This window comes from Psittacula echo (assembly GCF_963264785.1).
Source record: "Psittacula echo genome assembly, chromosome: 2".
NCBI lineage: Eukaryota > Metazoa > Chordata > Aves > Psittaciformes > Psittacidae > Psittacula > Psittacula echo.
In genome coordinates this window covers 133,784,211-133,800,973 of record NC_137737.1, presented here as the reverse complement: position 1 = coordinate 133,800,973, position 16,763 = coordinate 133,784,211, and the positions used below count along the sequence as shown (strand labels likewise).

The window sequence follows — 16,763 nt, the reverse complement described above, 5'->3', positions numbered from 1 at the left end:
AAGGCTTTGTGAATACTGACTGGTGGTCACAGTATGGAGCTCTGCTATTGCTAATGGACTCATTGAGAAGTTAAAATTTCATTTAACTGGAAACATTTTTCTTTTTATCAGAAATGACATGCTGTTCTTTAGCTGTGATGGATTCTAATTGTGCTCCAGGACATAAACAGTCAGTGGTTGATTAATCTGGTTATCCCACTGTTAAGAATTTTTCATTTTGAAATATTTTAATCTTCTAAAAATAAGGTTTTTGTACTGCTGAGAGTAGCCTAACACATAAGAAGTTCTAGCATAAAGGGCTATACAGATCGACACAATAATTTTGCACTGACTTAATTAAAAATACTATTCTCAAAGGATACAATGACAGAAGAGTATTTTTTTATTAAAAGCACAGTACTTTTAATAATTAGGGGAAAATGGATGTAAGCAGTGTCACTTACCATTCTGTCAAATTTAATGTGTCTTTTGTTTGTTTCTTTCAGCATAAAAAACGTCACTCCAAAAGTAGGTGATGCTGAAACTCGTAAAGCCATTCGCCGTGCCTTCGATGTGTGGCAGAATGTAACTCCTCTAACATTTGAAGAAGTTCCTTATATTGAATTAGAAAATGGCAAGAGGGACGTGGATATTACAATAATTTTTGCATCAGGTTTTCATGGAGACAGTTCTCCCTTTGATGGGGAGGGAGGATTTTTGGCTCATGCATATTTCCCTGGGCCAGGGATTGGGGGAGACACTCATTTTGACTCAGATGAGCCGTGGACTTTGGGAAATCCTAATCATGATGGTAAGATTTTGGTATAAACAAAATAAATAAATGGCATGAACTTTCAGCTAACAGAACTATTTCCATGCTTCCCTGTCCCTAAAGGCACATAGTTTTGTTTTCTAATTTTACATTACTTTAGAAATATGTTCTGTTGATTGTTCTATTAGAATCTCTGAGAGAAAAGTTAATGTCCAAATGCAAGTTGTGGTATGAAAACATGTTTATCTTGAAAAACATTGAATTCTTGTTAGGAACTTTTGTGTTCATTCACACATTGTACTGTTGAATGTTTGCATAAGCTACTTTCATTTTGGAATTACTTGCTGTATATTTAGGTTTAGGAAAAATGTGGAATGTTCTTTAGCAGTGATATGAGAGGTTAAGAACAAGTAAGACTACCCACCAATACAGTGGATACCAAGGTAAAAAAACCAACTCTAGACTTTAGGTTTTCTTTATGGTGGAGCAGTGGCAGCATTTAAAGTCAACAATTAAAGATGCCATTCTAAGAACAGAGTTAGTGTTTTCCATTAATTTTTGAAATGCTTTTGGAATTTTTCATTCCAACAGTAATGCCAATTTACTTAACTTGCACATTCCCTGTAGTCAAATACGCGACTGCATAGTGCAGTTGACATACCTAAAATTTACCAGATGAAAATTAAAGATACTTTTAAAAGTTACTCTTCACAGAACTGTAATCTGTCCCTCACTGAGCTCCAAGTTGATAGGATGAAATACTGCCATTATTTAGGGAACCTAATTTAAAACTAGCCTTTGCATCTCTGCAGAACAGTATCAAAAAAGAGGTTTTGTGTAGACATATTGTCTGTTTGATGCTTTGACAGGTTTTGGTCCAAGCAGCCCCAGTTGTCCTAGTAGATCTCTCTAAGCCAGTTACCTAGAGTTTGAGAGTCTCTTCACCAAACAGTGATTCAAAAGAGGATTCACAGATGCACAAAGAGGATATTTTTGGCATGCAGAAGATGATAAGGTCTACAAGAAGTGCAGAACTGTTATATTTCAATGTTACACCGAATTTGGGAACAGTGAGAGGCTTTATCTAATTCCTTTTCTTTCAAGATCTTCCAAGTAAAATTCAGAACTTTTTATGTAGCATTCTTTGTAGCCTAGGGTTTGCAACAAAGCTTTAAGTTAGTTTTTCAGGAGTATAAATACGGTAATGTGATGGTTGTTATGGTGCAATACTTCTGCTGTGCCAGAGTCAATGAAGCAAGAGCAGCATACTGCATTGTGAAAGCCTTTAGTAGCAGAATAAGAAGCTTATTTCTTGTGGACCAAGCCCTAGATTCTTACTGGAGCAAAATCTGTGGTATTGCACTGCTCATTATTTGCCCTCTTCACAAGTTTAGCTCAAAGAAACAATGGGAATCTTCCGTTTGTGCGGTTCAGGTACATAGTCTAAATGAAAGCGTTTTTATTGGCTTCAGTGGGAGATCAACACTGCACATAATGCTCTGTGGTTTTGGAGCTATTACTTCAAGCACTCGGGAAAATCTACAGGCATCTGTATGTTGAAGTCAAGGTGTCAATTTAAAATGTGATAACTCTTTCAGAACAGTTCCACATATGGATACTTTTAGTCTTTATGAAAGTGGGGAAACTTCTGGCTATCTCGTTCTCCTTTAACTTAAGTAATTTTCAGAGTGCTGAAAGGCACTCATGTCTTTTTATGTCTTTTTGTGGTTCAGTTTTGTTGAACAGTTTTCAAAAGTTAATTTGTGTATTAATGAATTTTAAGATATTTTGAAGGTAAAAAAGTCAAGTGAAAGTAAAATGATACTATCACTAAAAATATACTCTTATGTATCGGAAAACAGTGAACTCATAATAAAAAGCTTTGCTATCTATACCATGAAGATTTAACAGATACCAATGCAATTTTATTTTGCAGATTTAATAACTTATGTTGTTTGGTGTGCTCATATATACTTTTTTAAGGGACTCTTTTTCCTGTTAGAATTCAATAGTCAAGGTAGAAAACCCAGGATATTTTACAATAGAAAATTTGTGCAAAATACATGACAATTAAAATAAGTATCTTACCAACACAACTTTTCTGAAGAATGTTGGCAACTCCAAGCTCTGAGTTTCATTGTCGAGATGGTATGAACCATGGTCATAGCTATTGTCCAGAGAAAAAACATATGTCATTGTGACTCTAGAAACAGCAATGTATGTTCAGTTGATCTCTATATGCAGTGTCTATTTGTCTGATTAGTGACCTCCAGTTATCAGGTAGGCCAAGTTCTGATGATGATCTTACGGCATTAGCTCATGTCTAAGAATCCTGAAGGAACATCCAGATTTTTTTTTTTTTTTTGAGACTGGAAAAAAATTCTGGGTGGAAAAAGAAGACAAACATGCCATTTGGAATTGACAGGAAGAAAAGACTTACACCTCTGTTAGGCTCCCTATTATCTTGAGCTTAGTGTCAGAGCACTGAAAAGCAGAAGGTTGAAGTATTTATGATCTTAGCTATGAGCAACTTTTCCCAGGTGAGTGTAATTTTTTTTTTAAGTTCATTTCTCCAATAGTCATCTTCATGTAGTGTTACTCAAAAATCCAATAGAAGGGGGAAAATATTTGGTGATTTATATTTATTTGTGTTCTTTAACCAAGTTTTTCCCTAGAGAGCTGATTTTCTCTGATTCCTGTTCCATTATCCAGAGTGATTTCAAAACGCAGACCAACTTGGTTATTTAGCAGCAAAAATGCAAATATAAGATATTCTTGGAAAGCAGTAGCCTCATTCTCCACCTTGTCCTGTTCTAATGAAAACAATTTGCATACTGTCTGCTTAGAAAAGACACGCAACTTCTTGAAATGCTTTCATTAACTGTTGTCCTTTTTAAAATATTTCTTGTTACAAGTAGAAATCATATGCAAGTTCAGTATTCTGACTATAGTTAATTCCCAGGGAAATTTATCCTGATGACTTAATTGCTGTGTCTTCATACTTCAGGCTTTTTTTTTGTTTATCTTACCATGTTTGCTTGACTTTCTTGTGTTTTTCTTGGTTTTAATAATGTTCTAGACTTAAAGGATGGTTCTGTTAGAAATACATCATCTCCACAGTGCAGTGCTGCTTTCCTTTGTTCTCACTTCAGTTGTATGTTTTTGTGGGTTGCAGACCGATCTTACCAATCTGAGGTAGATACCTGTGCTTTGACTCCTCCTTCATTCTGAAGAATGAATAAGCTTTTTGTAGGAGTAAAGACTAATAGGTCTGTCACTCAAGAAAAAAAACTCCTGTCATACAAGTTAACACTTGTAGGCTCTCCAAAGTGATGTATTTCTTTGCTTTCTCAGTATCCTGTAAGCACAGTACAGCTGGTACTGTAACTCCAGCTGTGCTGTAGAGTTAAGCTGTAGAGTTTCCTTCTATAGTGCTGCAGGTAATGCCAGAAATAAGGCAAAAAGAAGTACAATAACCTTGCCATCACAGGGGAGCAATGGAAACAAGGACAGCATTTCTTTTGCTAGGGAAGGAGCATAAAAGGTGCTAGTGGTTTTTTGTTTGGGTTTTTTTGTTTGTTTGTTTGTTTGTTTTTTTTTGCAAGGTAGTGAAACGGTAGTGTTCCAGTATTTTGGACAAAGTGTTTGTATGCATTGGACTGTAGCCTTCCTCTAGTCAGCTTTCATGTTCCACTTGGTTTTTTAGGACATCTACTTTTCAATTTGTTCTGTGCGAGTAGGCCTTTTCACTCCATTTCCTTTATGGTCTTCTATGCAGGGTTCAGGGTGCAATGCAAGCCTTAGGTTTGTAAATTATTGGGACAGGGTGTTTTCTTCATGTATATTATGAAATACCTTGGTAACACTTGGCAACTATGGTAGAAGAGGATACTGTTCAGGAATAGCAAATCAGAAAGGATAGGGAATATCACAGAAAAACATTTCACAATATGTATATTTACGCATGTCAAAAGAGAAAATAATTAACAGGAGATGAAAAGTTACAAAAGTAGCTATCTGAAAATCAGCACTTAATAAGAAAAACTTTAAATGCTTATTTTCTTCTGAACTGAAGTGCTAGAAAGAAAAACAAGTAGAGAGACAAAAAAGAAAGGAAAGAGAAGAAACCTTTATATAACAGTCTTGAGGCTAGGGAGAGATTTCATTGTTCCCATGACTCCCAATCCATTTAGGTGATATATATCACCTCATTTTTTGAATTAAAAATTTATGGACAATGACTAATGTTATCTAAATCCAGAAAAGGACAGTGGCTTCTTGCTAAGGGTGGCAGTATTTTGGAGATATTGTATTGTAAAAATCCTCAACAAAAATCTTTTTCAAAGTATTTTTTTTCAGTTGCACTATTTCAGATCACTGTGATGAAATTCAAAGTCACTGTCAGGGAGTGGCAGAGATAGCAACTGTCTCTGTAGTAAATTTTCTAATAGCTAGCAGAAAAACCCTATCCTGTGCTTTGTCTTCGTGTACCAAAACTGAAATAAAAACATTTAGTAGGCCAGTTTTCCTGTGTGCACCACAGAAAATGCAAATTAAAAGTTAAAACATATATTGTAAACGGTACTCACTAAGATTTTATTTCATTGTGTTGTTCCTGTGGCTGAAGGTTGTCTGTGATCCCACAGCAGAACCTTGAGAAAGAGAGAAGGCAACATTTCATTTAAGACCGGCTAAATGCAATCTACACAGTGGGGACTTCATCTGAAGTGATAAAACACATATTGGATCATGAGCTGCTGTATTTTGAAGAGGAAAGGTTGGGGTTTTTTTTTTGCTTGTTGGTATTTTATTGTTTGGGTTGGGTTTTTTTCTAGGAATCTCTTATAAAGCCTTGGAGAGAACAAGAACTGTTCTCAGTTTACTTTGTAGTTTTCCCAGTAATTTAAAAATGGACAGTTTCAAAAACCAAATGAATCTCAGACTCTTTAATTTCTGAAGTAAGACAAGAGAGGGACAGATGAAGAGTCTAAAACCAGTTTTCTGAACAGGGACTACAAAGGAAGGTGTCTCATCTTTAGAAACCCATGTATCTTTGGCTAGTTCTGTGGGCAAACGCCAAGGACCATTTAATAGATCAAGTTTGTGTAATGTTCTGATATTCCCTGGCAAGATCAACCCATCAAAGCCATGTTCTTTAACTAGTGACTATTCTCAGAAGTTTCATTTGGCAGATAGTAGAAGCAAAGAAAGGACTGTGATGAATTTTGTGATTAATAGTCGCTGTTGCCTGAATGTTAAATTCCTATCAATTTGCAGTATCTGAGATGTATCTGTTCTTCCTCACTATTCCTATACATATTTTCAACCCATCTGTTTTCCCTGGACTTAATTGCATGATGTATTATAAACGTAATTCCCATTTAATACAGGAAAGTTCTCAAATGGAATTCTAAAAAATATGGTAGAGAGAGGAAAAAAGGAAAACATTCAGAGAAGGGGCCTTAATGGATGAAGATATATATACCATATTCTGATACTAACACTTAAAATCATATATTTTATGGCTTCTTAATTTATATGTTTAATTTCTTCACCTGAGAGTGTATGAAAACATTTTTGCTATCTGTCAAAAGGTGAACATCTCTAACAGGGCATAAACTCTTGCCTCTATTTTAAGAATTGCATTGGTTTAACAAAATTGATTTCACATTTCTCTGGCTACATGCTCTTAAGTTAGTTTAAACCTTCTCTAAAGCAGTCATTTTTTATTGGGAAATTACTGAATGCATCTAAGCCTATTTAAGGGAATGTTAAACCAGTTTGAGTGGAGAGTGCACTACTTTTACCTAGATTAATTTAAGATTGACCTACTTACACAAGTGCAGCTTTTTGAAACAGAACAAGATTTAAACATAGCTCTTGGAGAAAACAAGGATTTCTTGGGAACTTAGATTTCAAGCACATTAGACATGATGCTTAATGTACCAAATTACTGGCTAAAATTTGACCATAAAACTGTGTCTTTCAGTGGCAGAAAATATTTGGCAAAATATTCAGCTAAGTTTAGGATAAACACACTAGATCAGTAATGGTAGTTTGATACTCTTCTCTTTGTATTCATATCTGCAAGAAAAATAGAAGTCAAAGTAAAATGCATGATTTTTTTTTTTTTTTACCTCTGTAGCAAATTTACCAAGGCAACTGCTGTACCATACTGAAATCCTGCAGAAATCACTTCTTCTATCAAAAACGTAGAATGAATAGTAGGAAATGAAACTCATTACAGAATTTTTTAGTGTTCAGTTGCATTTAAATGTAAGGAGAATATTACTGCAGAGTGCTGCTATTCTTGTGGAATATTTGTATCTTGCATATACATGAAGCTGTGTTTTCAGGAAAACAAAACCAAACTTAAATAATTTAGTAATATTTTTGTTAACTCCCCAGCATTCAGAAAAAATATTCAAGTTTTGCAGGCAATAAAAAGAAAAAAACCCCAAACCCATCACTTTGTACAATGCTGTCTGTATAGTGCCAAGTAAAAGTTTCTTGGACCTGATGCAAATACAGTACCTAGTGTAATGTACCTGGACTCTAGTTAGTGCATAGATTCTGCTATGGGCACTGTGTTGGCAGCCAAGAAAAAAAAAATATGAAAATCCTGATCTCTGAACTGCATAGATCAACCTGTAGTAAATTTCGTTTGGCTGGCAGTGTGATTGACACAGTGCAGGAGATATATGCTGCTGGAAATATGAACCAGTGGAGTTGTGAAAATTAAGTCTCCTAAGGGAGCTCTGTGTCTCAAACTGTGCTCGTGTCATATACTATGGTTAGGTATAAAGAAAGCCAAGCATTTCAGATTAAAAGAAGCTCTGTATTACAGTATTACCATGACTTTAATTTCATAAAGCATAATACTCTTAGTTAATTGATTATATAAATATTTTAATAAGCTCTTATCAATATCAAATTCAACCTGTGACCAAGCAGTGTGACCTTGCAGCTGTCACATGCTTGCTTTCCAGATCTGCTCTAGGATAAATTTGTAAAAGATTAATATCTTAGTTGAGTTTGTACTATATTAGACTTCTGTATGTACTTGTAAATACAGGCTTGCCAACAAGGGTTCGTATCAAGGGTTATCCTGCAATCTATCTTATCTCTAGGTATGGCTATTAACAGATACCTAGGGAAAAGAGTAAGAGCAGGGCAAATATATGGCAGCAAAACACCAGCATATTCCCTCTTAGCTTCCAGAAATCTGTGGCTCAGATGTTTTTTAGATGTGGCTCAGATTCCTGAGCCAGAGACCATATTTTTGCATTTAATAGCCTTTGAGGGATTTCCTTTCATGAATTGGTGCAATCTCGGTTTGAACTCATGTAAGCATTTGGGACCCACAACATCCTGTGACAATTATTCTATAGCTTAGATGTGAAAATTACCTTTTCTGAATTTTGAACCTGCCATTGATAAATTCACTTTAGGTAGACTGGTGCCTATATTCTGAGAAAGTAGTTTCCTGATCATTTTATCTAAGCCATGCATAATTTTATGGACCTCGGTCATGTCTTGTTTCCAGGATAAAGAGAGATAAAAAGACCCCTAGCCTGCTGAGTTACAGCTTTGTTTATACGTAGTTGTAAGGTTAAGGAAGCAGTACTGTTATTTTAAACTGAATCTATTTGAGTGCGAAATGAGAATTAGCAATATTATAAAAGACAGCAAAAAACAACTGTTACATTTATAACATTACACAATGATGAAGATGCCAGGATAATATTTACAAGAAATTTGCAAGTTGAAGACAAATGGAGTAAAGATTGATTTTTTTTTTTTTTTTTATTTCACCATTTCCCCTGAAATCCAATTTAATTCAGGAGTCAGCTAACACAGATAATAACTTTTTATTGCTATACCTCAAGGCTTCCAGTATTTAAAAATCAAACCAGTCCTTCCCCATCTATAAGTGCATGTTTTGTTGATAGAACTTAACAGGGTAGTCTGTCCTCAAACTTCCCAAATCTTCCATGGGTTATACTTGCTTGGTGTGCATATGCCAACCTGTTAGATATCTAGTCACCAGAAGATTTTACATAAAATGGTAACTTTGAAGCATTCAGTGTCTGCTGCATAAAATATGTCCTTGAAAAGACAGTGGGTGCAAAGCTGCACTTGAGAATAGAAAGATCGCTTTCAGTTATTGAAGAGGTAGAAAATGATCAAAAATAAACCATAAATGGCCCTGGCTGTCTTGCGAGGACTCAGTCATTAGGCGTAGTGTTATACAGATAGGAAAAGAGGATCTGTCTACGAGACATGCTAGACCTCATTTACTCTAAGGCTGCAAGTCAGATAACTGAAAATATTAACTGTTGGTGAGATAATGACCTCATTTTTATTGATTGGGGGAGTTCTTTTGCTTTCATGGAGCACCATTTTGGCTTTGAGAAAAGTACTTCATTTACATGTTATTAAAAGGGAAATCTGTTAAAAACTGGCAGTCAGTGAAAGCAGTCTTGTGGATGAATCCAGCCCATGATCTAGATGTGTGCTTAGCTGGCTGTTTTTAATACATCCCAGGGGCTATTGTGTGCCATACCATGCTTTCAGCTTCCTTCTGGCCTAAAATTACCAAGTGCACTATTATGCAAACTGAAAGAGAAGCTAAGGAATACGTCAAGAAGATGGACTTCGTGATATTCTTAGTTAAAACAATGGAAATGTAGACTGCTACATACATCTCACATTGTTCATTTTGTGTCTATAGAAGCAAGGTGATATTTATGTTGTGCATTAATTGCCAAACAGAGATGGTCATGATGCAGGTCAGGTCGTAAGCCAAAAAAGGCAATGTAACCTCAACCACTAAATTGCATATAGCTTCCACCATGGTGTAGGTAAACATAGGCAAGCCTACTTGGAGTAGTTAGGAAAGTTGCAAATTCAGTTATCCATTCAGACTGCAACTGGAGGTTATTATATTGCAAATACTAGGGCTAGTAGAACAATCTTCTTGCATTTGCTGTGCCTCAGTTCACAATCAGCTAGCCTATCTGAAACTGCTAATGCAAAGTGTTAAAACCAAGCTGGCTGACCTTGCATGGGAATAAATGGGGAAAGTTCGCATTGTCTGTTACATCGACTTTACTGCCAAGGAAATGTCTAGCTGAAAGGCAGAGTGGACCCTTGCAGACAACTTTGGCAAAGATTGCACCTACATTGACAGAAACAGAAGTGCATTTTTTTTTTTTTCCACCAAAGATGTCTTTGTCTTAAACAACAATGAAGATAAGTTTATCTTTGCAAACTGGATTAATTTAATCAGACACTCCTGTAAATATGTTAAGAGATGTGAATATGGGGAACTTAATTGAAAAATGTTTGTTAAATCATTAAAAAGTTGAAGCTAACATTATTGGAGTTTTGTGGGGTTTTTTAGCTTTGTTTTGTTTTGTTTTGCTTTGTTCTCCCTGCAGTATGCTACAAAAGAGCACTGGGAATGCTTTTTTGTTCAGGCAAACAGATGTATTTTGAAAGAGTGCATACATAAAATGTGGGCCACATGATTATTTTTATGACCCCACAACCCTTCACACACTGAGAATAACAAGAAAAACCAAAAGCAACACCTCACACATGACAAATAAATGAAGCTAGCTACTACCTTAACCTTTTCTTCTTTTAGAAAGAAACTTAGCAGATTTTGAGTTCTGAATCTAAGAGATTTTTGTATAATTCTTGTACATGACAGAAAGTTTTGGGGAAGAGGAAACAAAATTAAATAATTTAACATATTCCAATATTTTTTTCTTATCCCGTATGTATCTCTTTAGAAGTGTTCTCCATCAGCTTACAAAAAGGCAATATTTCTTTAAAATGTATGATGTAAAAATAATACTAATAGAGCTAATGGTAATAATAAAGAAACAATAAAGAAACTACCTTATGAGCTATGAGATTTCATACCAGAGAATGAATTTCAAGTTCTTGAAAGATTAGTTGCTATGGAAAGCTTGTGAAGAGGCATACTCTCAAACGTGTTGGGTTAAAAAAAAAAAAGATAAAATCACCATTATTGTTGAAAATAAGTTGAAATCAGTTCATAACTAAAAACATCACCTGATAATTAATGGCTTGAAGTTGATTTTTTATTCTTGTCAGTCTGATCTATTAGTGGAAGTAATTTAGGAAAGAGAAACTATCTATGATTGTCAAATTGTCCCTTTAAACGTAAAGGGGCAGTTCTGCATTTTAAAGCAAGCACCAGGCTTAGCATTCCAACTCATATGTGACCCAGAGACTTTTGAGTCTTTGTTTGCTGCTAGGGCCATCTCATGGAAACTTTTTCACCAAGACAGCAGCTTTAGAAAATCTGACTTTTCCCAAAGAAGTTCTGTAGGATATTATTATTGCACTGCCCTCTCCTTTCCCCTGCTTTTCAAGGGCAAACAGAATCTGAAAAGTCATATTGCAATTACTAAGGATGTTGTCATGGTTTCCTGAGAGAATGAGGCAAGAATTTTACAGTAATCACATATTTATTTTTCTGTTAAGCAGAACTTTAATGGATTGTTATTGCAAAAGTAGAAGAATGTAAGATAAGCCTAAAACATAAGGTAATGCTACATATGACTTTTTCAAGATTATGTGAATAACGATTTTTTTACCATATCTCTGTTCTCAAGCCTAGAGAATAATTTGTGCTTTATCCTGAAATTCTTCACTTCAAAATGCTTGAACCGTATGTTTTTGAGGCCAGAACAGTTTTAATCTATATGTAGACTCCTTCCTAAGTAAGTGGCTTGGGTTTCAAAGAGTACTGAGCAGCTAACATCAATACCTGGAAACATCCATAGCTAAAACATCAGATTGGGCAAAAAAGGTAAAAGTAGAAAAACCAAAAAGAACCAGCTAAATTAAAAAAAGAGCAACATTATTTTGAGCAAAATATTTTGTTGTAGTGGACAGGTTTAAGTCTCTAGTTCAAATCAATGATGAATGCTTCTTGGTTTTGTACATGTATCATTTAAGTCCATATCCTGTACTTCTATAATGAATGTTTTGCCACTGACTTAAATGAAAAGACCTAAGTCAGAAGCCAGAAGGGGGTGGAATTAATCTGACCATATGTTGATGTTTATATCTGAGTTAATCTCAGAGTCCCTTTAGAGTTAGAAGAGAGATATATTGCCTTCCTGGGTAAGATTTGTCGCATCCTGAAGTAGGTGTCTAAAATTAACTAGATGAATCATGTCCTGAAATACCTGTTTCTTATCACTGACTGTGAAAGGTGCAGGTATAGACATTAGTGTTACAGTTTTCTGTAGCTAGATGACTTCCACCAGTGATGTTGAATCGTGTGGAATTTCAGATTAGAGAAGAACTAAAGTGATAAGTACTTCCAAATAACAGCACCAGCTGGGGTCCAAAGAAATCTGTCTCAGCAGCAGAGATGTCTGTTTTGGGAACAGTTCAGTATTATACTCAGAAAAGGTAATTATCCCCTGTCATACTTCGTATGGCAGGACAAACACTCTCCTATTGGTCTAAATATGGCAATTAAAAAATGGATGACACCACTTATATTTTGAATGCATAGTTGGTAATATGTTAATATGTAAACATACTTTTAGTTTCTGTTTTCTGAGAATATGGCTCCTTATGGTGCAGTTTAGGAAATGATACTATGTCAGTATGGGGAAATGGGACTGTCACTATTCAGGGAACTGAAGGTATGGTAGTGACATAGGATTAAGGTTGCTAGCTGTACTACAGCTAGCATTGCTAGCAGAAGCAGTAAAAATATTAGGGCCGGAACTTCAGGAAGAGTTAATGACTACAGTATATACCAACAGTCAGTCCTTAGCTGGTTTGTGTCTTAATGATCACTTGTGTTATTAGCAGGGCTGGCCATGGTGGCTGGCAGAGGCCAGAGATAATGGTCCCGGACCTGCCTGAATGTTGGATATGGCAGAACAGCTGTGGGAGCAGTGTGCCCCCAGCGATGCTGTGCTCAGCTCTTTGCTTTCCAGTGAGAAACTCTGGTCTGAGAGCCATCAGACATGGAACTTCTGGCATTGTCCATTCTCCTTGTCTGTGCCAGCTGCTGTTCCCCCAGGGTGGGGTCTTGCTGAGCTCCTAACACATGGAAGGGAAAGTGTGCTAGGATTGATCTCTGCCCTGACTAACATTCCTGTGTCCAAGCTGTCCTGCACTTCAGCAGAGGCAGCTGACCCCTGCCTTCATCTTGCTCTCTAATAATCCTCTTGCATAGGCTTTCCTCTGCCAGGGGGCCCAGCAGGATGACTCTGCTGCCTAACCATCTTAGCGTCTCCAGCACGCTTCACTGTGCCTCTGCAATCTTTCATCCTGGAAGATGCCCTTCCACAGAGAGTGCTGAGGCATCTCCATGCTGACAAGTACCAAGAGTCACTAGTGCCAAACTGACAGTATTCTTTGAGTGCTAGAAAGGCTTACAGTGTTTCCTCTAGCTAGAGTGAAATGGACAGCTATCTAGATATACCCACTAATAATAGCAGATATCCAATAGATCAGGGTATTTCACATGAGCAGATTTTAATGAAGTAAAACCAAAGTAACAGATTTGTCTTTCTATCATTTTTTTCCTTATATATGATCCCCAGTTTGAAGTTGTCTCAATTTAGAATATGGTACACATTAGAATCAGGTCTTCCTTTGAAGTCTGCAGACTTCTTAGAAAACATATCTTCTTTTCAGATCAGAGAACTTTTAATGATTTTTTTTCTTAATCACTTTTCAAATTGGGATTCAAAATTCCCGCTTCTTTTATCACCAGTCCAAGGAAAAGAAGAAAAAAAAAAGAAAAAAAAGGCAAAATTCTATCTTTACATTTTTTTTCTTAATAAGAATTAAACAAGCAAAATAACAGCAGACTGTTCCTGTAAGAACTGTTCATATAAAATTCCCAAATATATATACAACATTATGTCACTTTTTCTTTAAAAAATCTTAAAGTCATATGTACATGTTACATACATAAAATGACAGGATAAGAAGAATAATCTGGGTTCGATGGCTTTAATGTAAGTAAAGTCAGAGGATAATATAATTTCTGTCAGTAGTTTAACTGACACAGGGTAAAAATTTCTCTATGCAGAAAACAACAGAAAATTTAGACATGAATTAAGTTCTATGTACATTCTATTGTGGGGATTTCAGTCAGCTGTAGGGCTCTCAGATTTCTGCCCCATGGCAAGTTATATCTATTGTAAATACTGGCAGCATGACTTTGAACTTCCTCCTAGTAATTATACATATTTCTTTATAGTAGGACACACAGGACATGAGGAAGATAGAGAAAGAAGAAATATTATCCTGTCAAAACAAAATCAGCCACATGCTAGCATTTGAGCTGAGTGGCTTACAGAAAAACCTACCTTCATTTTTGTCAAAGGCAAGGATTTGATTTTAATGTGCACTCATGGACAATTAAGGTCCTTTTATGTCTAATCTCACTCAGACTGGCACTTGCTCAGGGGTGGTAAAAAGAAGTCCGTTCCCTTCACATGAATGACCCTCAGGGACCATGATGGATAGCTTAGAATTGTGTAATATATTCTCTTTTCATGCACATATACACTTCTCCAGCTTATTGTTCCCACAGCAACAACTAAAAACAGAAACAAAGATAAGATAGGAAAGAGTATAAATAGCTATAGTTGCTATAGTATTTGCAGAATTTGTAATTGCATTGAGTCTACTGGAAAAAAGTGCAAATGCTATTTAACAACCTGGTCATTTGTAATGTTATGAGAATGGCCATTGTATTTTCAAACATTTTTGAGAAATTAATTTATGAAGATCTCTTCTGACAAAATGCAAAATTCAATTACAATTTTAATTTGTTTAAAATAGTTGTTATCTAAAGATGACCAGAAAACTCCCAAAATAAAACTTTTCAGTCTGTTAATCAGCATGCCATTTGAGAATGCCATTAATGGATCTGAGTGATGAGGAATTTTATCCCAGAAGCCAGAGATTCGGCATGAATGTAGTTATTCTTAGTTTGTTAGGTTCACTATCACATCAGGGTTTCCTCAAAGTATGCAATGAAGCCATAAGCATTGTATTTGCAGAAGGAACACATGCCATCATATTTGCAGCTTTTTGGGAAGCAGCAAGCTCTTGTGTCTTCTTTACCTCCCCTAGGATCATTTCCAGCTGCTTTACTTCTCACTCCTTGGAGAAGTTGGTATTGATTCACTAGTCAGAATATTTTTTGAAACTTTTCAGTACTAGTGATTGAAACTGTGAGAATCGATTTTTTTTGATGCTTTTTTTAAATTAAAATTAAAAATACATAAAGGAATTAATTCTACCCATTTTAAGCAATTTACTAGAAAATTTCAGAGTGCACTTGATAATAAATCCAAGTAGTAAGGCAGAAATTCTTACCTTTTCCATGTCCTTGCCTTCAAAATACAGGCTGATCTGTATTATAACAGAATGTGGGCTCCTTTCAAATATGTTATTTATCAGACTCCTGACTTCTTCTAAATTATGCCCAAAATATGTAGAAATGGTAGAATACTGCTAGGAAGGACATACACACCTGTAAACTCACATGTCCTTACCATATCTCATCAAAAATCACTGAGTTACCTGAGACAATCTTCCCCTAAAGGAATATCCCTTTGTCAAATTTCAAGCAAGCAAGTTTAAATTTCACACTAATCTGTTGATCTTTTAAAATAGAAGTTCCTAGAATTTTTTTTATTTTTCTCTGGATGGGAAAGTTTTCAAAATTGAAGTCATATGGCATTTAAACAATGGACAATTCGTGTTCACAATGGGTTGTAACAATTACTGTAATGTGCCAAAGAGAAGAACCAAGTGACATGCCCTTAGGTGTCATTTAGTGCTATATTAAAAAGATGGCCAAGTGATAAATCAAAAGCTTTCTAAGCCGTTGAGGATATTGCCTTTATAAATTAAACTCACATACCATTTAAAACAGGAATTAATATCTTCAGAACTAGGGTTTCTTAATAGCTTGCTGTGGACAAACATAATAGCTTTGTTTATCTAGAGATATGAAAAATAGTGTCTATATTAACTACAGGAAAAGGCTCCTCTATATCCCATGCTCCACAGTGGCGGCTGTTGAATATTTGATATGTTAATACATATTTATATTCTGGAATTTGGGCAGTGATTGTAAAGGCAGACAGATTTAGTACCTAAAATAGTTTATAGCCTTAGAGAAAAGTGTCAGTATAAAAATAATCATTTTGTCTTAGTTCTTTACACACAGTATATTTTTTTTCCTTGTGAAATCAAACTTGAGAAAAAAATAAGAAAAATAATCAGTCTTTTTAAGCTTATATGCATTCTGTTCCAAATCACCATGCTAATGGGGAACACAAGAACAGAGATGCACAAGTTTTGAGCTTGTGAAACATATTTTCTGATTTTTTTTCTACTACTCTATAAATATGATGTAACTGAGACTATCACAATGAATATTCACCATTGTATATTCTGCAGGGGCAACTTTCAGTTGGAAAATCATCATTGTCATACATAGTTTAACTCTTGTTATTCATGACTCATTAAAGTTTTGTGATGGTGTTTCGTTTTGCCAAGTGGACTGAAATGCATTTCTACTTGCGTAATGCTGAAATATAGGCTCATTTGTGACTCTGTCCTTCAGTGGTGGGGATTGAATATCTTTAAAAAGCATCCAGTGTCAGGATGATATGAGCTGGTATGAGTGTTCACTTGCCTTTACAATCCTTCATCTTGCTCTGACCACTGGCCAAGGAAGTGAAGTTGGCCTACTATTAACCTTGCAGTCAGGCTTCTCTCAATCAGCCTGGAGAGAAAGAGAAAGCACTCAGGGTTACCTTTCTGCACTCTTGGTAGCTAGTTACAGTAACATTGAGATGCTCAAGTCAAGTCTGCTCTAAGGCAAAAAGGGACTGAGTAATTGTTGCCTAATTGAAGAAATCTAATTATATGCAAAGGAAAAAGGATGGAAACTAAGACAATAGTAGTTCTACGT

The 16,763-nt window shown here is 35.6% G+C and overlaps 1 protein-coding gene across 1 annotated transcript in view; it reads left to right on the top strand.

Annotated features, from left to right (window-relative positions):
- The window catches only part of MMP16 (matrix metallopeptidase 16), a gene marked incomplete at both ends in the record, with an annotated part of 189,149 nt that overhangs the window by 120,488 nt on the left and 51,898 nt on the right, over positions 1–16,763 (top strand). The window contains one exon of the mRNA XM_080612015.1: positions 486–790. Within this exon, the coding sequence (XP_080468141.1) occupies positions 486–790 (305 nt within the window). The remainder of the gene's footprint in view (positions 1–485; positions 791–16,763) is intronic.